The sequence below is a fragment of the Spermophilus citellus genome, assembly GCF_964194105.1.
Source record: "Spermophilus citellus genome assembly, chromosome: 3".
Taxonomy (NCBI): Eukaryota; Metazoa; Chordata; class Mammalia; order Rodentia; family Sciuridae; genus Spermophilus; species Spermophilus citellus.
The window spans coordinates 213,311,249-213,325,256 of record NC_138184.1 but is presented as its reverse complement, the minus strand read 5'-3'; the positions used below and the strand labels follow the sequence as shown (position 1 = coordinate 213,325,256).

Genomic DNA, 14,008 nt, shown 5'->3' with positions numbered 1-14,008 from the left:
ATAAAACAAGATTAACCAAGATAGTCTGGAATTAGATCTTTATGAAGTAACATTTTGCAATACTTCAACTTTTTAATTCTAATACTACCTTCTCAATAAACTAAACTCTGAACTATAAAATTTAGACAAAACACACAAACAGCATTCTATTTTTCAAGTTTCTAAAGAACTTTTCCAAATATACACCTAATTAATAAAAACATAAGGTTTTTAAATGGGAAATAATAAATGGACATATGAATTATTAAACTACTAGCAGAGTTTATTAATATAAGATACAGTTTTATTTCCAAAAAGATTCTTTGATTTGTATTCTTTGATTTTTAACAAATGCCACAGGCAGCACTTGCCTATAAGCCCAGTAACTCAGTAGACTGATAAAGGAGGATCACAAGTTTGAGGCCAGCCTCAGCAACTTTGTAAGACCCTGTCTCAAAATGAAGTTTTTTAAAAAGGGGGTGATAGTAGGGATGTAAATCTGTGGTAAAGTGCTCCTGGGTTCAATCCCCAGCACCTCCAAAAAAAAAAAAAAAAAATTTTTAACAAAGGACATACATCACAGAATTACCTCATAAACCATAAAATTTTAGATCTTAGAAAAGGCTACATAAGGAATGATAGTAGAATGAATCAGACATTATTACCCTATGTGCATAAATGATTACATGACCTTTGTAACTCTGCATCATATATAACCAGAAGAATGAGAAGTTGTACTCCTTTTATATATGATGTGTCAAGATGCATTCTACTATCATATATAACTAATTAGAACAAACAAAACAAATTTTAAATGAAGGGGAAAAAAAAGACTACATAAATCATTTCACCCAGCTCTGCTCTTACAGACAAGAAAACTGACACCCAGATAATCCAGGTAATTTGTCTATGGTCATACAACTCTATAGTGATGGACCCAAGTCTGGAACTCAGCTCAACTGGCTCCCAGGCTCCAGGATAGGGCTTTTTCTATGGAAGGATGGATGGAAGGAAAGAAGGATGGATGGAAGGGAGGGAGGGAAGGAAGGGAGGGAGGGAGGGAGGGAGGGAGGAAAGAGAGAGGAAGAAAAAGAGTTTTCAAATTTGAATCCCCTCCATCAAAATATTCTATTCCTAGTTGCAAAGAACTTCAAGATGTAGAGAATAATAATACATTAGAATTAATTAGTTTAGCTAACAAAATTACATAACACTATGAACACTTAAAATGCTAAAGTGTGTCTGGAAATAATCTTACAGCTGAGGTATATTAATAAATATAGGTCTGAAATTCTGAGGCAGCTAGTATTTGTGGAATATAATGAATTTCCTAACTTCAAATATTATTAAGTTTAACTCTTAGCTGGAGATAAACTCATTAGTAACTTCTATAGAGAACAAAAAGAAGACAATAGTTACTCCAAGAAAAACTTGAATCACTGGAACAGTTTAAGTAACATTTTATTTACATGCACTAAGAGCTTACTTGCTCCTTCAATTCTTTAAAGAAAAGAGAAAAAAGAAAATTCAAGAGGAAAATTTCCTACTGGATTTTTGAACAATGAGATGAAGTCAGGTTTGTGTTTCTTCAAAATCATGTCAAGAAGGTGGATAGCTTCCGGCTGTCTTCTCCAAAGAGCATTTCCCACTGTTTGCCAAATGTCTTTGTAAGGACCCCATAGACTAGCAGCTTGAAGAAAAAAAAAAAAAAAAAGGAGAAGAAGAAATAAAACCAGTGTCAAAGAAAAACACATACAATTTGGAAAATAATGTGAGGTTACCATCCAAACAAGTTGGTCACATTCGTGGCTACTCTTTAATATAAGAGGTTACATACAAGCCAAACATTGATATAAAATCAAGTTAGGAGAATTCTTAGGTAAAATATAACCATCATGTTTCCTAACTTAACATAAATTCAAATAAATTCTGAATATAACTGAATCTGAATATAACTTATAAATCTGAATATAACTTAAGGTCTTAAATTAGCTATGTGACCTGGAGTGAAAAAATAAACTCTTTCAGCTTTGATTTCCTTATGTGTAAACCAGAGGTGTCATCTGCTGCAAAGGGTTTTTAATGGTTTTATTTATACACATATATATAGTCATGTTCATATACATATATATGCACCTACACTAGAAGTAGCAAAATACATTTTCCAAACTGTTTTCTTAGTCATATCAATTTTCTTTTTTTTAAAATAGTTTTCTGGTATTTATTTTTATTTGTTTTTATGTGATGCTAAGGATTCTAACCAAGTACTTCACATGTGCTAGGCAAGCATTCTACACTGAACTATACACAGAGCACCCTTTCTTTTTTATTTATTTATTTATTTGTTTGCTTGCTTATTTATTTATTTATTGATTGATTGATTGATTGGTACTGGGGATTGAAACCAGAAGCACTTGCACTGAGCTACATGGTTTTTAAGTTTTTAAATGAGATAAACACAATACAATGCCTGCCATGTCACTGGTACTCAATAAAGTTTAAGTGCCTTTCCTCACCTCCTAATATCCAAAAGAAAAGCAGGAATAGGAAAATAACGCAGATTTTATAAAACAAATAAATAAAAAATTTGTTTAAGAAGCTGAAAAAAATGTACTTTATTTTTTAATTGTGGGTGAGATATGAGCTCTAAAAAAACAGCATCAACCTCTAACACTGCAAAATTAAATAAGTAAACAAACAGTATAGAAACATGAAATACTTAAAAGTCACATAAAAAGGATCACATTTTGACTTATGAAATATAACAAAAATTTCTTTTTGTTTTTGGTGGTAGTACTGAAATTGTACCCAAGGGCACTCTATCAACACCAACTACTGAGCCAATCCCATTCTTTTTATTATTTATTTTTAGACAGGGTCTCAATAAATTGCCAAAGTTGGCCTCAAATTTGCAATCCTCCTGAATTGCTCGGATTACAGTTGTGTACCACCACACCCAGCCAATAATGGGTAATTCTTATTGAATTTTTGCTATGTGCTACTAAGCACAGCCCTAAGCTCTCTACATGTATTTTTATTTTATAGTGCCCTATAAGGTCAACCCATATATTCCTCCATATCACAAATATAGAAACTGAGGCAGAAAAGTCAAAACAATCACTGGATATCACACCAGATAAGCAGGAATTGAACTGGATAGTCTGGCCTCAGAATGTGTACAAACCACCAGGTTACACTGCCTCCACGCAGAATACTTGGAAAGTGAAAAAGTTTCAGAAGACAAATTTAGGTATGTCAGAAATACATAGTAAATAGCATGGCAAGTGAAGAGATTAATATCACATCTAGACAAGCACAGGCAAATTTGTCTAAACTCAGGCAAATTCATTTACCTAAAAATACTTAAGCTTCATCAAGGATCATCAAAGGTTGAATCACATTGAATAAGATAAATAATCCTAAACCGGCTGCAGTGGCACACACCTTTAATCCCAGTAACTTGGGAGACTGAGGCAGGAGGACCACAAATTCAGGGCCAGCCTCAACAATTCAGCAAGGCCCTAAGCAACTTAGTGAGACTCTGTCTCAAAATAAAAAGAGCTGATGATGTAGCTCAGTGCTGAAGCATCAATCCCCAGTATCAAAAAAAAAAAAAAAGTGACTAGAGGAATAGTTCAGTAGTAGAACACAAAGTACTGGCTTCAATCCTAGTACTGGGGGAAAAAAGACCACTAGGCAAACAAAGCATGGCTTACAAGTATTCCAGAAATCTGATAAAGAGCTGACAAAAGTTAATTCTGTACTCTTAAAATATTTAATATATAATAGGACCTTTGCAGAACTAATAAATATCCTTGTATTTTACATGATTGGTATAATAAGCTCAGTGAACTTTAAAGTTCCACTTTCTCCTTTTCTGGGGAAGCAGTCAATAACAGATCAAACACACACACACACACACACACACACACACACACACACCCCACATATCACATGTACTAGCCTATTTAGTCCATCATTAATATCAACACATCACCAAAGGTAACCATGACAAAGATTTATCTTCAGTTTGATCAATTTTAAGAATTTTTTATAGATTACTAATTAAAATTAGCCAAGTGTAGTGGTATCATTTGTAACCCTAGAGACTGAGACAGAGTACTTGGGAAACTTAGTTAGACCCTGTCTCAAATTAAATATAATAATAATAATGAAAACTGGGGCATAGAGCTTATTTAATAGTAGAGCATCCTGTGTTCAATCCCCAGTACAACACAAAATAGAGGAGTTATAAACTTTCCTAAACAACTAAATGTGTAAATTTTTATTTTCCTTGACATTTTGGGATACCTCCAGCAAATTTTATTCACTCATCCATCATCTATGAGGTACTATGATCTTATAGTGTAATGAGGAAACATCAATCATACGATCGTGCATAAATGTAATATCCAATTGTGTTAAGTACTATGAAGGAAGGTACCCAGGACAAGAGGCACATAATAGAGGGATATGAACCAACTACAGAGGTGAGAAGGATTCAGGAAGTGATAATTGGGCTGAATTCTGAAAAATAAAAGTAGAAGTTTTCTGGAGGATAAGAGGTAAAGATATGCATTTCAGGAAGAGATAGCAAGTGAGACCCAAGGCAAGAGGGAACCCTGCCCTGTCAAAGAACTAGAAAAGGCCAAGAGAGCTGGAAACAGACAACAAGGATTTAGCAAGGGAGGCCACTGCCGTGCTATACAGGACTTCCTAGCCCATGCTGAGGATTTTGGTGCTTACTCTAAACAATCAAGCAAGATGAAGATTTAAAATGTCTGTTAGACTGTATGAAATCTAACATATTACCTTTACTGAGAGCAGTTTAGGAGGATGAGAACAGACTAGAACAAATGAAGGAATAGAAGATATGAAAATGGAGTCAGTGAAAACTGACAAATCTTTTCAAAGGTGTGACTGTGAAGAGGAGCAAGAGACAGTAATTAGAGCAAAGCATAACATCAACCTAGAGAAGGGAGTTAGTGGAGAAGAAAGAGCAAGAGGTGAATATACAAGAGAGAAATAACAGGGAGAAGGACATCTGAGTGGGATTCACCTTAGGTAAGCCAGAAGGAAACAGATTCAAAAGGAGGCAGACACATTTAGATTTTTAGGTTTGAAGATGAAAAAGAATTCATACCTGTTGGCTTCTATTTTCTCTAGATAGGGGTTGGAATTTAAAGGTTTGAGGAGTGGCTTTAAAGGGTCTGAAACAGTCACTACTGTACTGACAGGGCTGACCAGAAGAATTGTCAAATGACATTAATAGTGGCTTACATATTAAGCTGCTCAGTGCAGGTGATACAGTTCACAATACTAGTGACTCATACAGCTGAAATTCAAGCATAAGTTTTAGAATTCTCATTCTTTTTTCCCTTCTCCAAATTTTAAGTTGCATGTGTGTGTGTGTGTGTGTGTGTGTGTGTGTGTGTGTAATTAAAAAAGAACCAACATGGAATACCATCTTTTGTTAAGTATATTTACACTGTCTTGCAAAACTGAAATTATACACCCATTAAACAACTCATTCTCTCTTTCCTAGTCCCTGGCAACCACCATTCTATTTTCTGTTCTAAGAGTTTGGTTATTTTAGATAGTTTATATAAGTGAAATTAAACAATATGTCTTTTGTGACCCTCTTATTTCACTGAATGTTCTCAAGATTCATTTTTGTTGTAGCACATAATAGGATTTCTTTCTTTCTTTCTTTCTTTGGAACCAGGGATTGAACTCAGGGGCACTGAACCACTGAGCCACATCCCCAGCCCTATTTTATATTTGATTTAGAGTCAGGTTCTCACTGAATTGCTTAGTGCCTCACTTTTGCTGAGGCTAGCTTTGAACCCTCAATCTTCCTGCCTCAGCCTCCCAGGCTGCTGGGATTACAGGCATGCACCACTGTGCCTGGCCCTAAAATGGTTTTTGTTTTGTTTTGTTTTGTTTTCCATATTCTCTTGGGCCAGGAGTGTAGCTCAATGGCAATGTGCTTGCCTACCATGAATGAGTCCCCGAGTTCTATTTCCAGCACCACAAAAACAAAATAACAATAATAAATTTTTAAAATAAATAAATAAAAGATATTCTCCTGGACTCCATGCCTTTGTTTCCTTTTTGGTTGCAAATTAAACACTCCTGTCACAAAGCTTTATTACACAATGTATACTCTTCGACTTTTGGAAACTACTTTTTGCTTTCCTTCAATGATTTATGTTTGATGATAATATACTAAGCCTGGCTTGGTGGCAAAGGTTTATAATCTCAGTGGTTTGGGAGGCTGAGGCAGGAAGATCCTGAGTTCAAAGGCAACCTCAGCAAGTGAGACAACTAAGCAACTCAGTGAGACCCTGTCTCTAAATACAATACAAAAAAGGACTTGGGACGTGGCTCAGTGGTTGAGTGCCCCTGAGTTCAATCCCCAGTTACCTCCCCCACCAAGGTACATACTAAACAAGTGGACATTTCCACAATTATAACATATTCAACAGCCCCAGAGGAGTTATAACATGGAAGCCTTGCTTTTAAGTGTACATTTAGTGAGAAGACAGCATCTACAATATTAAGTGTGTAAATTCAATGCCAAATTCATAAACATAAAAAGGTTGTCATAAGATCAATTAGGGGGCTGGGGATGTGGCTCAAGCGGTAGCACGCTCGCCTGGCATGCGTGCGGCCCACGTTCCATCCTCCGCACCACATACCAACAAAGATGTTGTGTCCGCGGAGAACTAAAAAAATAAATATTAAAAAAAAAAAAATCAATTAGGTTGTGCTTAGGCCCTAGTATGCACTAGCATAAGCTCAAATGATTGGTTTAGCTGTTTTAACTTTGAGAAGTTAATCAACCACTCAAAGTCTCATTTCTAAATCTATAAAGTGAGGAATTTCATAGAAGCTACTCCAGGGGTCATAAAGAACATTAGATTAGGTAATGCAAATATTACACTCACCCCAGTTCTGGGGCATGTAGGTGCTCAATAAATATAACAACTCATTATTATAAAATAACTTAGGGCATTTCTGAAATGGTTTTATTTACAAAACTCATAGTTAGACAACTTCCCAAAAGTAATGGTCCTGTGAAAGTAGAACTGTACCAAACAGTAACAACAAAAGACTGCAGAAAATACTCCCAGGAAAGAGATGTCTTAGTTCTCTTGAATGACATTCCCTACATGCGATTGCCGCAATGATAATCTCTTAATAGTTAAGAAAGTCTCAATCGAGGCATTAACATTCTGAATGTTTTCTGGACCATTCTGCCCTGCTCAGTTCTTTTGGAATCTTGCCTTGCCTACTACAAGCCTGTACTGCATCTCAGGAATTGTGATTGTCAAAATGCACCCACTTTTCAACAGCCCCCCCCCCCGGAGGGGGGGCGGGTTTCAAAATTACCAAAAGACGACCACCCTAAAACCCCCACAGTTCCTTTACCATCTTCTAGTCTACTTCATCCCCAGGGTCCACTGGTTCAAAGGCACCTGAGTATCTAGGGCTGCACCACGCCCGCTGAGCTGGGAGGAATTTGCCGAGCTCCCGGCACCACCTAAGCGGCAACCTTCTGGGCAGCGGACTTCAGAACCTGGAGTCCCTGCAGCCTGTAAGAGACCCCGACGCCCGCTCCGGGATGAGTTCCCACCTCGGCTCAGGGCTAAAAGTCATCTCGGGTCATCTGGCCTCGCTGCCAGGGACTTGACGCGTATGCTGACGAAATCTGGACGGCAGGTTCTTAATGGAGAGGGGTGAGAGAAATCAGGCTCAGCCCGGGGCTGCGACAGACTGCACAAGTGGTTACTGAGAACCAAGCCTTCCCGACTCCACGCTCAAACCCCAACTTGAGCGCTAGAGCCGCGGCGCCAACGCGCGCCATTCAAACTGGGGAGGGCGGGCCTCGAGGCCCAGAGCCGCGGCAAAGCAGGCACCGCGCACAGCGGGGGCCAGGACTCCGAGGAGCCGCACAGCGCGGGTCGCTCCTGCACAACCGACCATCGCGCTGCCCCACGCTCGCTTTCCTGTTCGGCTGCACTTACCCGAATTTACCGCCAACAGCGTCGCCATCTTGCAGGCGCACTGAGGCGCCCTCCTGCCGCATGGAGGACCCGGGAAAGGGCGAGGCCGCCCGCAGCGACGCCTGAACAGAAAGTGTCCACGCCGCCCCTGCCACACGGCGCGCTCGGCCCACCTGCCCTTTCAAGACACTCCAAAATCGGTTCTGGGTCACAATCATCAGTTTCCACTAGGACCATGCCCATTCAAATAGGGCAAGAGCAACCCGTTCGGAGACGCAAGGTCCTGGACTTGACGTTACCTGTGCAGTGCATCCTGGGACTTGTAGTTTTATTAAGTGGTGCGTGAAGTTGGTTAGGTGGCATGGAAGAAGTAGGTGGAAATAGAAAAAGATACTCTTAAACTAGTTATTACAATGACTCCCACTTAGACGTAAATTCAAATCATTATCTGCATTTCAACTTAAATCTTGCATTGCTGTCTTGGGGAGTGGAAGACTTCAATTGACTGTATTGTGTTGACTAGTTACATATAACAAGTCAAAATTTTTATTAATTGTCAAACGTATACAAAATTTGAACAATTACCCTGCTTCAAAACAGTGACAGGCACCAGGCATGCACCATGCACCAGGTGGTGCACCCCTATAATCACAGGGACACAGGAGACTGAGGCAGGAGGATCTTCTGTTTGAGGCCAGCTTCAGCAACTTAGAGCACCTCATCTCAAAAATAAAAATAAAAAGAGCTGACACGTCTCCACCATGTCAGCTTAGGAACTTACTTCCTTAACAAGACTCCTAAAGTGCAATAAGTAAAAATCAAGAACCAATAAGTGGGATGGAATCAAACTAAAATGCTTCTGCACCATAAAGGAAACAATCAATAACGGGATGAGAGAGCCTACAGCTGTAAATGGGAAAAAACATATTTACCAAACACACCTCAGAGCATTAATCTCTGGGATATATAAAGAACTTAAAAAAACTTAACACTAAAAAAAAAAAACAAATAACCTCATCAATAAATGTGCAAAGGAACTGAACAGACACTTCACAGAAGAAATACAATCAATCAACAAATATATGAAAATATTCAACATCTCTAGCAATTAGAGAAATTCAAATCAAAATTACACTAAGGTTTCATCTCACTCCAGTCAGAATGGCAATCATCAAAAATACAGGCAACAATAAATGCTGGAGGTTGTAGGGGGAAAGGTACACTCATACATTGCTGATAGGACTGTAAATTGGTGCAATCACTATGGAAAGCAGTATGGAGATTCCTCAGAAAACTTGGAATGGAACCACCATTTGATCCAGTCATCCCACTCTTCAGTTTATACCTAAAACATTTAAAATCAGCATACCACATTGACACAGCCACATCAATTATAAATAGCTCAATTAGTAGAAATAGCTCAATTCATAATAGCTAAACTATGGAACCAACCTAGATGCCCTTCAACAAATTAATAGATAAAGAATTGGTATATGTACATGATGGAATATTACTGAGCCATAAAGAAGAATGAAATTATGGCATTTGCCAGTAAATAGATGCAACTGGAGAATATTACACCAAGCAAAATAAGCCAGTCCCAAAGAACCAAAGGCTGAATGTTTTCTCTTATATTCACATGCTAATTCACAATAAGGCAGGGGGAGAAGAGGTAATTTGGACTAGACAGAGGGGAGGAGAGGGGTAAGAATGATAGTAGTAGAATGAATCAGACATTATTATCCTATGTGTATGTGTTACTTGACCTGTGTAACTCTACATCATGTACAACCAGAAGAATGAGAAGTTATACCCCATTTGTGTATGATGTGTCAAAATGCTTCTACTGTCATGTGTTGAGAGCCACAGCCTAAGGGGCCCCAGCAAACTTCCAGCTGCCAGCAAACTTTCAGACTGCCAGCTGACGATTGGCTCACAGCGGCCCCAGCAACATCTAGCTGATTGGCTCCTCTGCGGTGATGCTCATTGGGGGACTTCTTTGGCTCCACCCATACGACCCGGCCAATCGGCCTCAAGAGCAGGAGGATTGTGGGAGGTGGTGAGGCTTGTTTTGTGTGAGAGGCTTGTGGGAAGCCAGTGGTGGCAGTTGGGCTCTGAGGAGCTGTTTTGTTTGGCCTGTGTGGTTCTAAAAATAAAGTTTGTTTCTTTTGACAAGTGGCTCCTGAATTGTGCCCAGCCAGAAGTGCAATGGTATTATATTGGAAGGATCCTGAAGGATGTGAAGGAACTATACAACCATATTTATTGGATCATCTTCCCGTAAATTTATGGGGACGAGATGTCCTAGATCAATTAGGTTTGACATTAACAAATAACATCAATTAAAATGCACCCACTATTATGACTAGACAAGGTTTTAGGAAAGGAAAAAGATTAGAAAAACAAGAACAAGTTATAGCAGCACCAATACAAATAGATCAAGGAACAGACAGACATGGGTTGGATTTTCAGAAAGGGCCACTGAGACAATAAAAATTACTTGGAAATCAGAAAGACCAGTATGGGTTCCTCAGTGGCCCCTGACTAAAGAAAAGATACAAGCAGCCCATGATCTGGTCAAACAACAATTAGCGGAAGGACATATACAACCTTCTGTATCTCCCCATAATACTCCCATTTTTGTCATCAAAAAGAAATCTGGTAAATGGAGATTATTGCAAGATTTAAGAGCCATTAATAATGAGATGGTTATTATGGGACCTGCTCAATCGGGGATTCCTCAATTGTCTGCTTTGCCAAAAACTTGGTATGTTTTAGTTATAGATATTAAAGATTGTTTTTTTTTCAATTCCAATTCATCCCGAGGATAGTCCACATTTTGCATTTACTATCCCTGCACTGAATCATGAAGGTCCTGATCAAAGATATGAATGAAAAGTACTCCCTCAAGGGATGGCTAACAGCCCAACTATGTGTCAAATTTATGTTAACAAAGTAATCCAGCCACTTAGAAATCAAAATCCTGAACTACAAATATTTCACTATATGGATGATGTATTATTAGCACACAAAACTAAAAACACATTGCTAGAATGTTATGCCACACTTACAAACTTATTAAAAAAATATAATCTAGAGATAGCAATAGATAAAGTACAATTAAATTTTCCAATTAATTATTTAGGAGTTCTATTATCCTCAACCATGGTCCGTCCACCAAAAATTCAAATACGAGTAGATCAACTCAAATCACTTAACGACGTTCAAAAGTTATTAGGAGACATAAATTGGATAAGGCCTTATCTAGGTATACCAACAGGAGAGTTGGGACCTTTATTTGATATCCTAAAAGGTCCATCAGATCCAAATTCACCCCGAATGTTAACGCCTGAAGCAAGAAAGGCATTAAAAATCATTGAAACATATATGGAAAATATGCATTTGGATAGAATTGATATAAGTTTGCCTTTATTATTTATTGTACTACCAACAAAAAATATTCATACAGGAGTATTTTGGCAAGAAGGCCCATTATTATGGATACATTTATCTTATTCTCCTAACACTATTCTTACTAGGTATCCTGAGGCTGTAGGACAATTAATACTCAAAGGAATAAAAGCAGCAAAGGGAGTGTTTGGAATTTCTCCCAATAAAATTATTACTCCATATACTATGAATCAATGAGGAATTTTGCAAGGAGACGGCTAGGCGAAATGCAGCAGCTGGTTATCCTCAGAGAAATCTAGATATGTTGTTAGGAAAGGGACCTTATGAGGATCACAGCAACAAATTGCATATGATCCTGGCGTATACGCACAAATTGCTGTAGAGGCGGTTAGGGCATGGAAGACTTTACAAGGACATGGAGGTTTACAAGGTCAATTATCTAAGATAATACAAGGAGCTAATGAATCTTATGCTGAATTTGTAGATAGGCTTATTCAAACAGCTACCAGAGTTTTGGGGAATACATAACAAGCAATGCCATTAATAAAACAACTGGCTTATGACCAAGCGAATCGTTGGTGCAGAGATATCATTTGACCATGGAAACATGAAGATTTAAACACATATATTAAATTATGTAGAGACATTAATGAACAAGAGCAAGTCGTGGCAGCTGCAGTAAAACAGGCTTTAGATGCCAGAGACATTAATGAACAAGGGCAAATTGTGGCAGCTGCAGTAAAACAGGCTTTAGATGCCAGACTGCGGCAGTCATGTATAACTAATTAGAGCAAATTAATAAATATATAATAAAAACAAATAAATAAATAAAAAGGGCTGGGGATATGGATGGCTAGTGGTAGAGTGCCCTGGTTCAATCTCTGGTACAGGGAGGGGGGAAAAAAAAGAGGGACAGTCCCCTCCTCTCCCCACTGCACAATAAAGAAGATTATTCTGAAGTAAATTCCAGGCATAATTTCATAATCACCTCCGCTGTGCGGCCAGCATGCTAGCTTCATACTAGAGGTTCTAAACATAGAAGTTAACTAGTGAGATCAAAATAAAGACACATAGGAGCTGGGGGCCATAGGTCAGTGGTAGAGCACCTGCCTTGCATGTGTGAGGCAGTGGGTTCGATCCTCAGCACCACATAAAAATAAATAAAGATATTGTGTCCAACTACAACTAAAAAAATATTTAAAAACAAATAAATATTAAAAAAATAAAGACACATAAACTCAATTTACCTTTTTCTTGCCCAGCAAAAATATGGCCGTTCCCGGCTCCTGCCTGGAGCCACCTGATGTAGTGGTGAGGTTTACACAAGATACCAGCAGGAGAGAGCAGAAGAGAGGAAGAGCACGCCAGAGAGTAGGCTTTTATTCGGGAACAAGAAATGCAGGGGAAAATTCCATCCAATGAAGGTCGAGGGGGACAGCATTCTAAGATCAGGGTCAATGGTCAGTCACACCCCCACACGGACAGGCTCTCACACCTAAAAAGGGTGGGGATAAGCTCTGACACAGCTAGATGGAGCGCCTCACACCCAGTCAAGGAGGTACCCAATCACGTGTGAGAACGGCTTCCCACAATCACCTAGTGTTTTTCTATCTAAGCCCATCAAAACTTTCTTTTTTTACTTGTTAAATTTTAGTTAGCTAATTTTCAAACTAAAATATATAATCATTACCCCTTACTATCAAAAGCCAGATATTAAAAATTGTGTGTGCATCAGGCTGGGAAGGTAGAGTTGTGCTTAGCATGTTTAATGCCCTGGCTTCAATCCCCAAGACTAACAAAAGAAAAATAGGAAAAGGACTTTACTTACATTTATCTCATTTAATCTCTGCAACAGTTTTACTGGGAAAATAAAATTATAGCTGCTTATGTCAGAGATGGTCTGTGTACCTTACAGTCTCTATCAACTCACTAACATTCCTCTGAGGCTGGAAGTAAATAGGGCTTATGTTCCCATTTCAATGTTAGAAATCAGAAACATATAATTAAGGTAAAATCATAGCGTAGTTATTAATAATATCAGGAATTTTAAAAGAAGAATATTAGGCATAGGGCTGGGACTTGTAGCTTAAAGGTAAAAGCACTTACCTAGCAGGTATGAAACCCTGGGTTGGATCCCCAACATCCCCCTAACCCCTCCAAAAGATTATTAGGCATATTAATTCTTTCAAACAAAAATGTTGAGTGACATATTGTAAATTAGGAGACACAAAAGTCACTGGCGACTTTTTGAAAGTCATTATGATATAGAGACAAATGCCAAACTACAGTGAAAGTGTTTTTAAGGAGTAAAGGGAGAGAAAATGAAAAGGCAAAGTCATTTTTCACAAATTTTAACATGAAAGAATAATACTGACCAGGAATTTGTCAGGAAGTAGTTTTCAATGAAGATTTTCATTCTCAACACAACTATTACAGGTCTCCCCCCCCCGCCCCCCTCCAAACACAATGTTTTAATTTTAAGCCCACAAAATCTGAGCTGACTTTGCTTTCTATGAAGGCTCTCTTGAACTTCCAGCACTCCCTGTCACCATCATCACACTTACAAGCATTCCCTCTGTGTGCTATTAATCCGGCAGTCCTTTGCAACT

At 38.5% G+C, this 14,008-nt stretch overlaps 1 protein-coding gene across 6 annotated transcripts in view; it reads right to left on the bottom strand.

Moving 5' to 3' along the window:
- Positions 1 to 8,235, bottom strand: part of NUP205 (nucleoporin 205) — a 69,604-nt gene extending 61,369 nt beyond the window's left edge. For 2 of the 6 annotated variants that reach the window (XM_081285365.1, XM_081285366.1), the window contains exons 1-3: positions 8,010 to 8,234; positions 1,527 to 1,669; positions 847 to 969 (exon numbers count right to left, since the gene is read on the bottom strand). In XM_081285365.1, the coding sequence (XP_081141491.1) occupies positions 847 to 969; positions 1,527 to 1,669; positions 8,010 to 8,037 (294 nt within the window). In that variant the 5' untranslated portion in view covers positions 8,038 to 8,234. Of the gene's footprint in view, positions 1 to 846; positions 970 to 1,526; positions 1,670 to 7,618; positions 7,947 to 8,009 lie in introns of those variants that run through there. The other 4 variants (XM_081285369.1, XM_081285368.1, XR_014020975.1 and 1 more) reach the window with 3 other exon arrangements.
- Between the last annotated feature and the right edge of the window lie 5,773 nt (positions 8,236 to 14,008).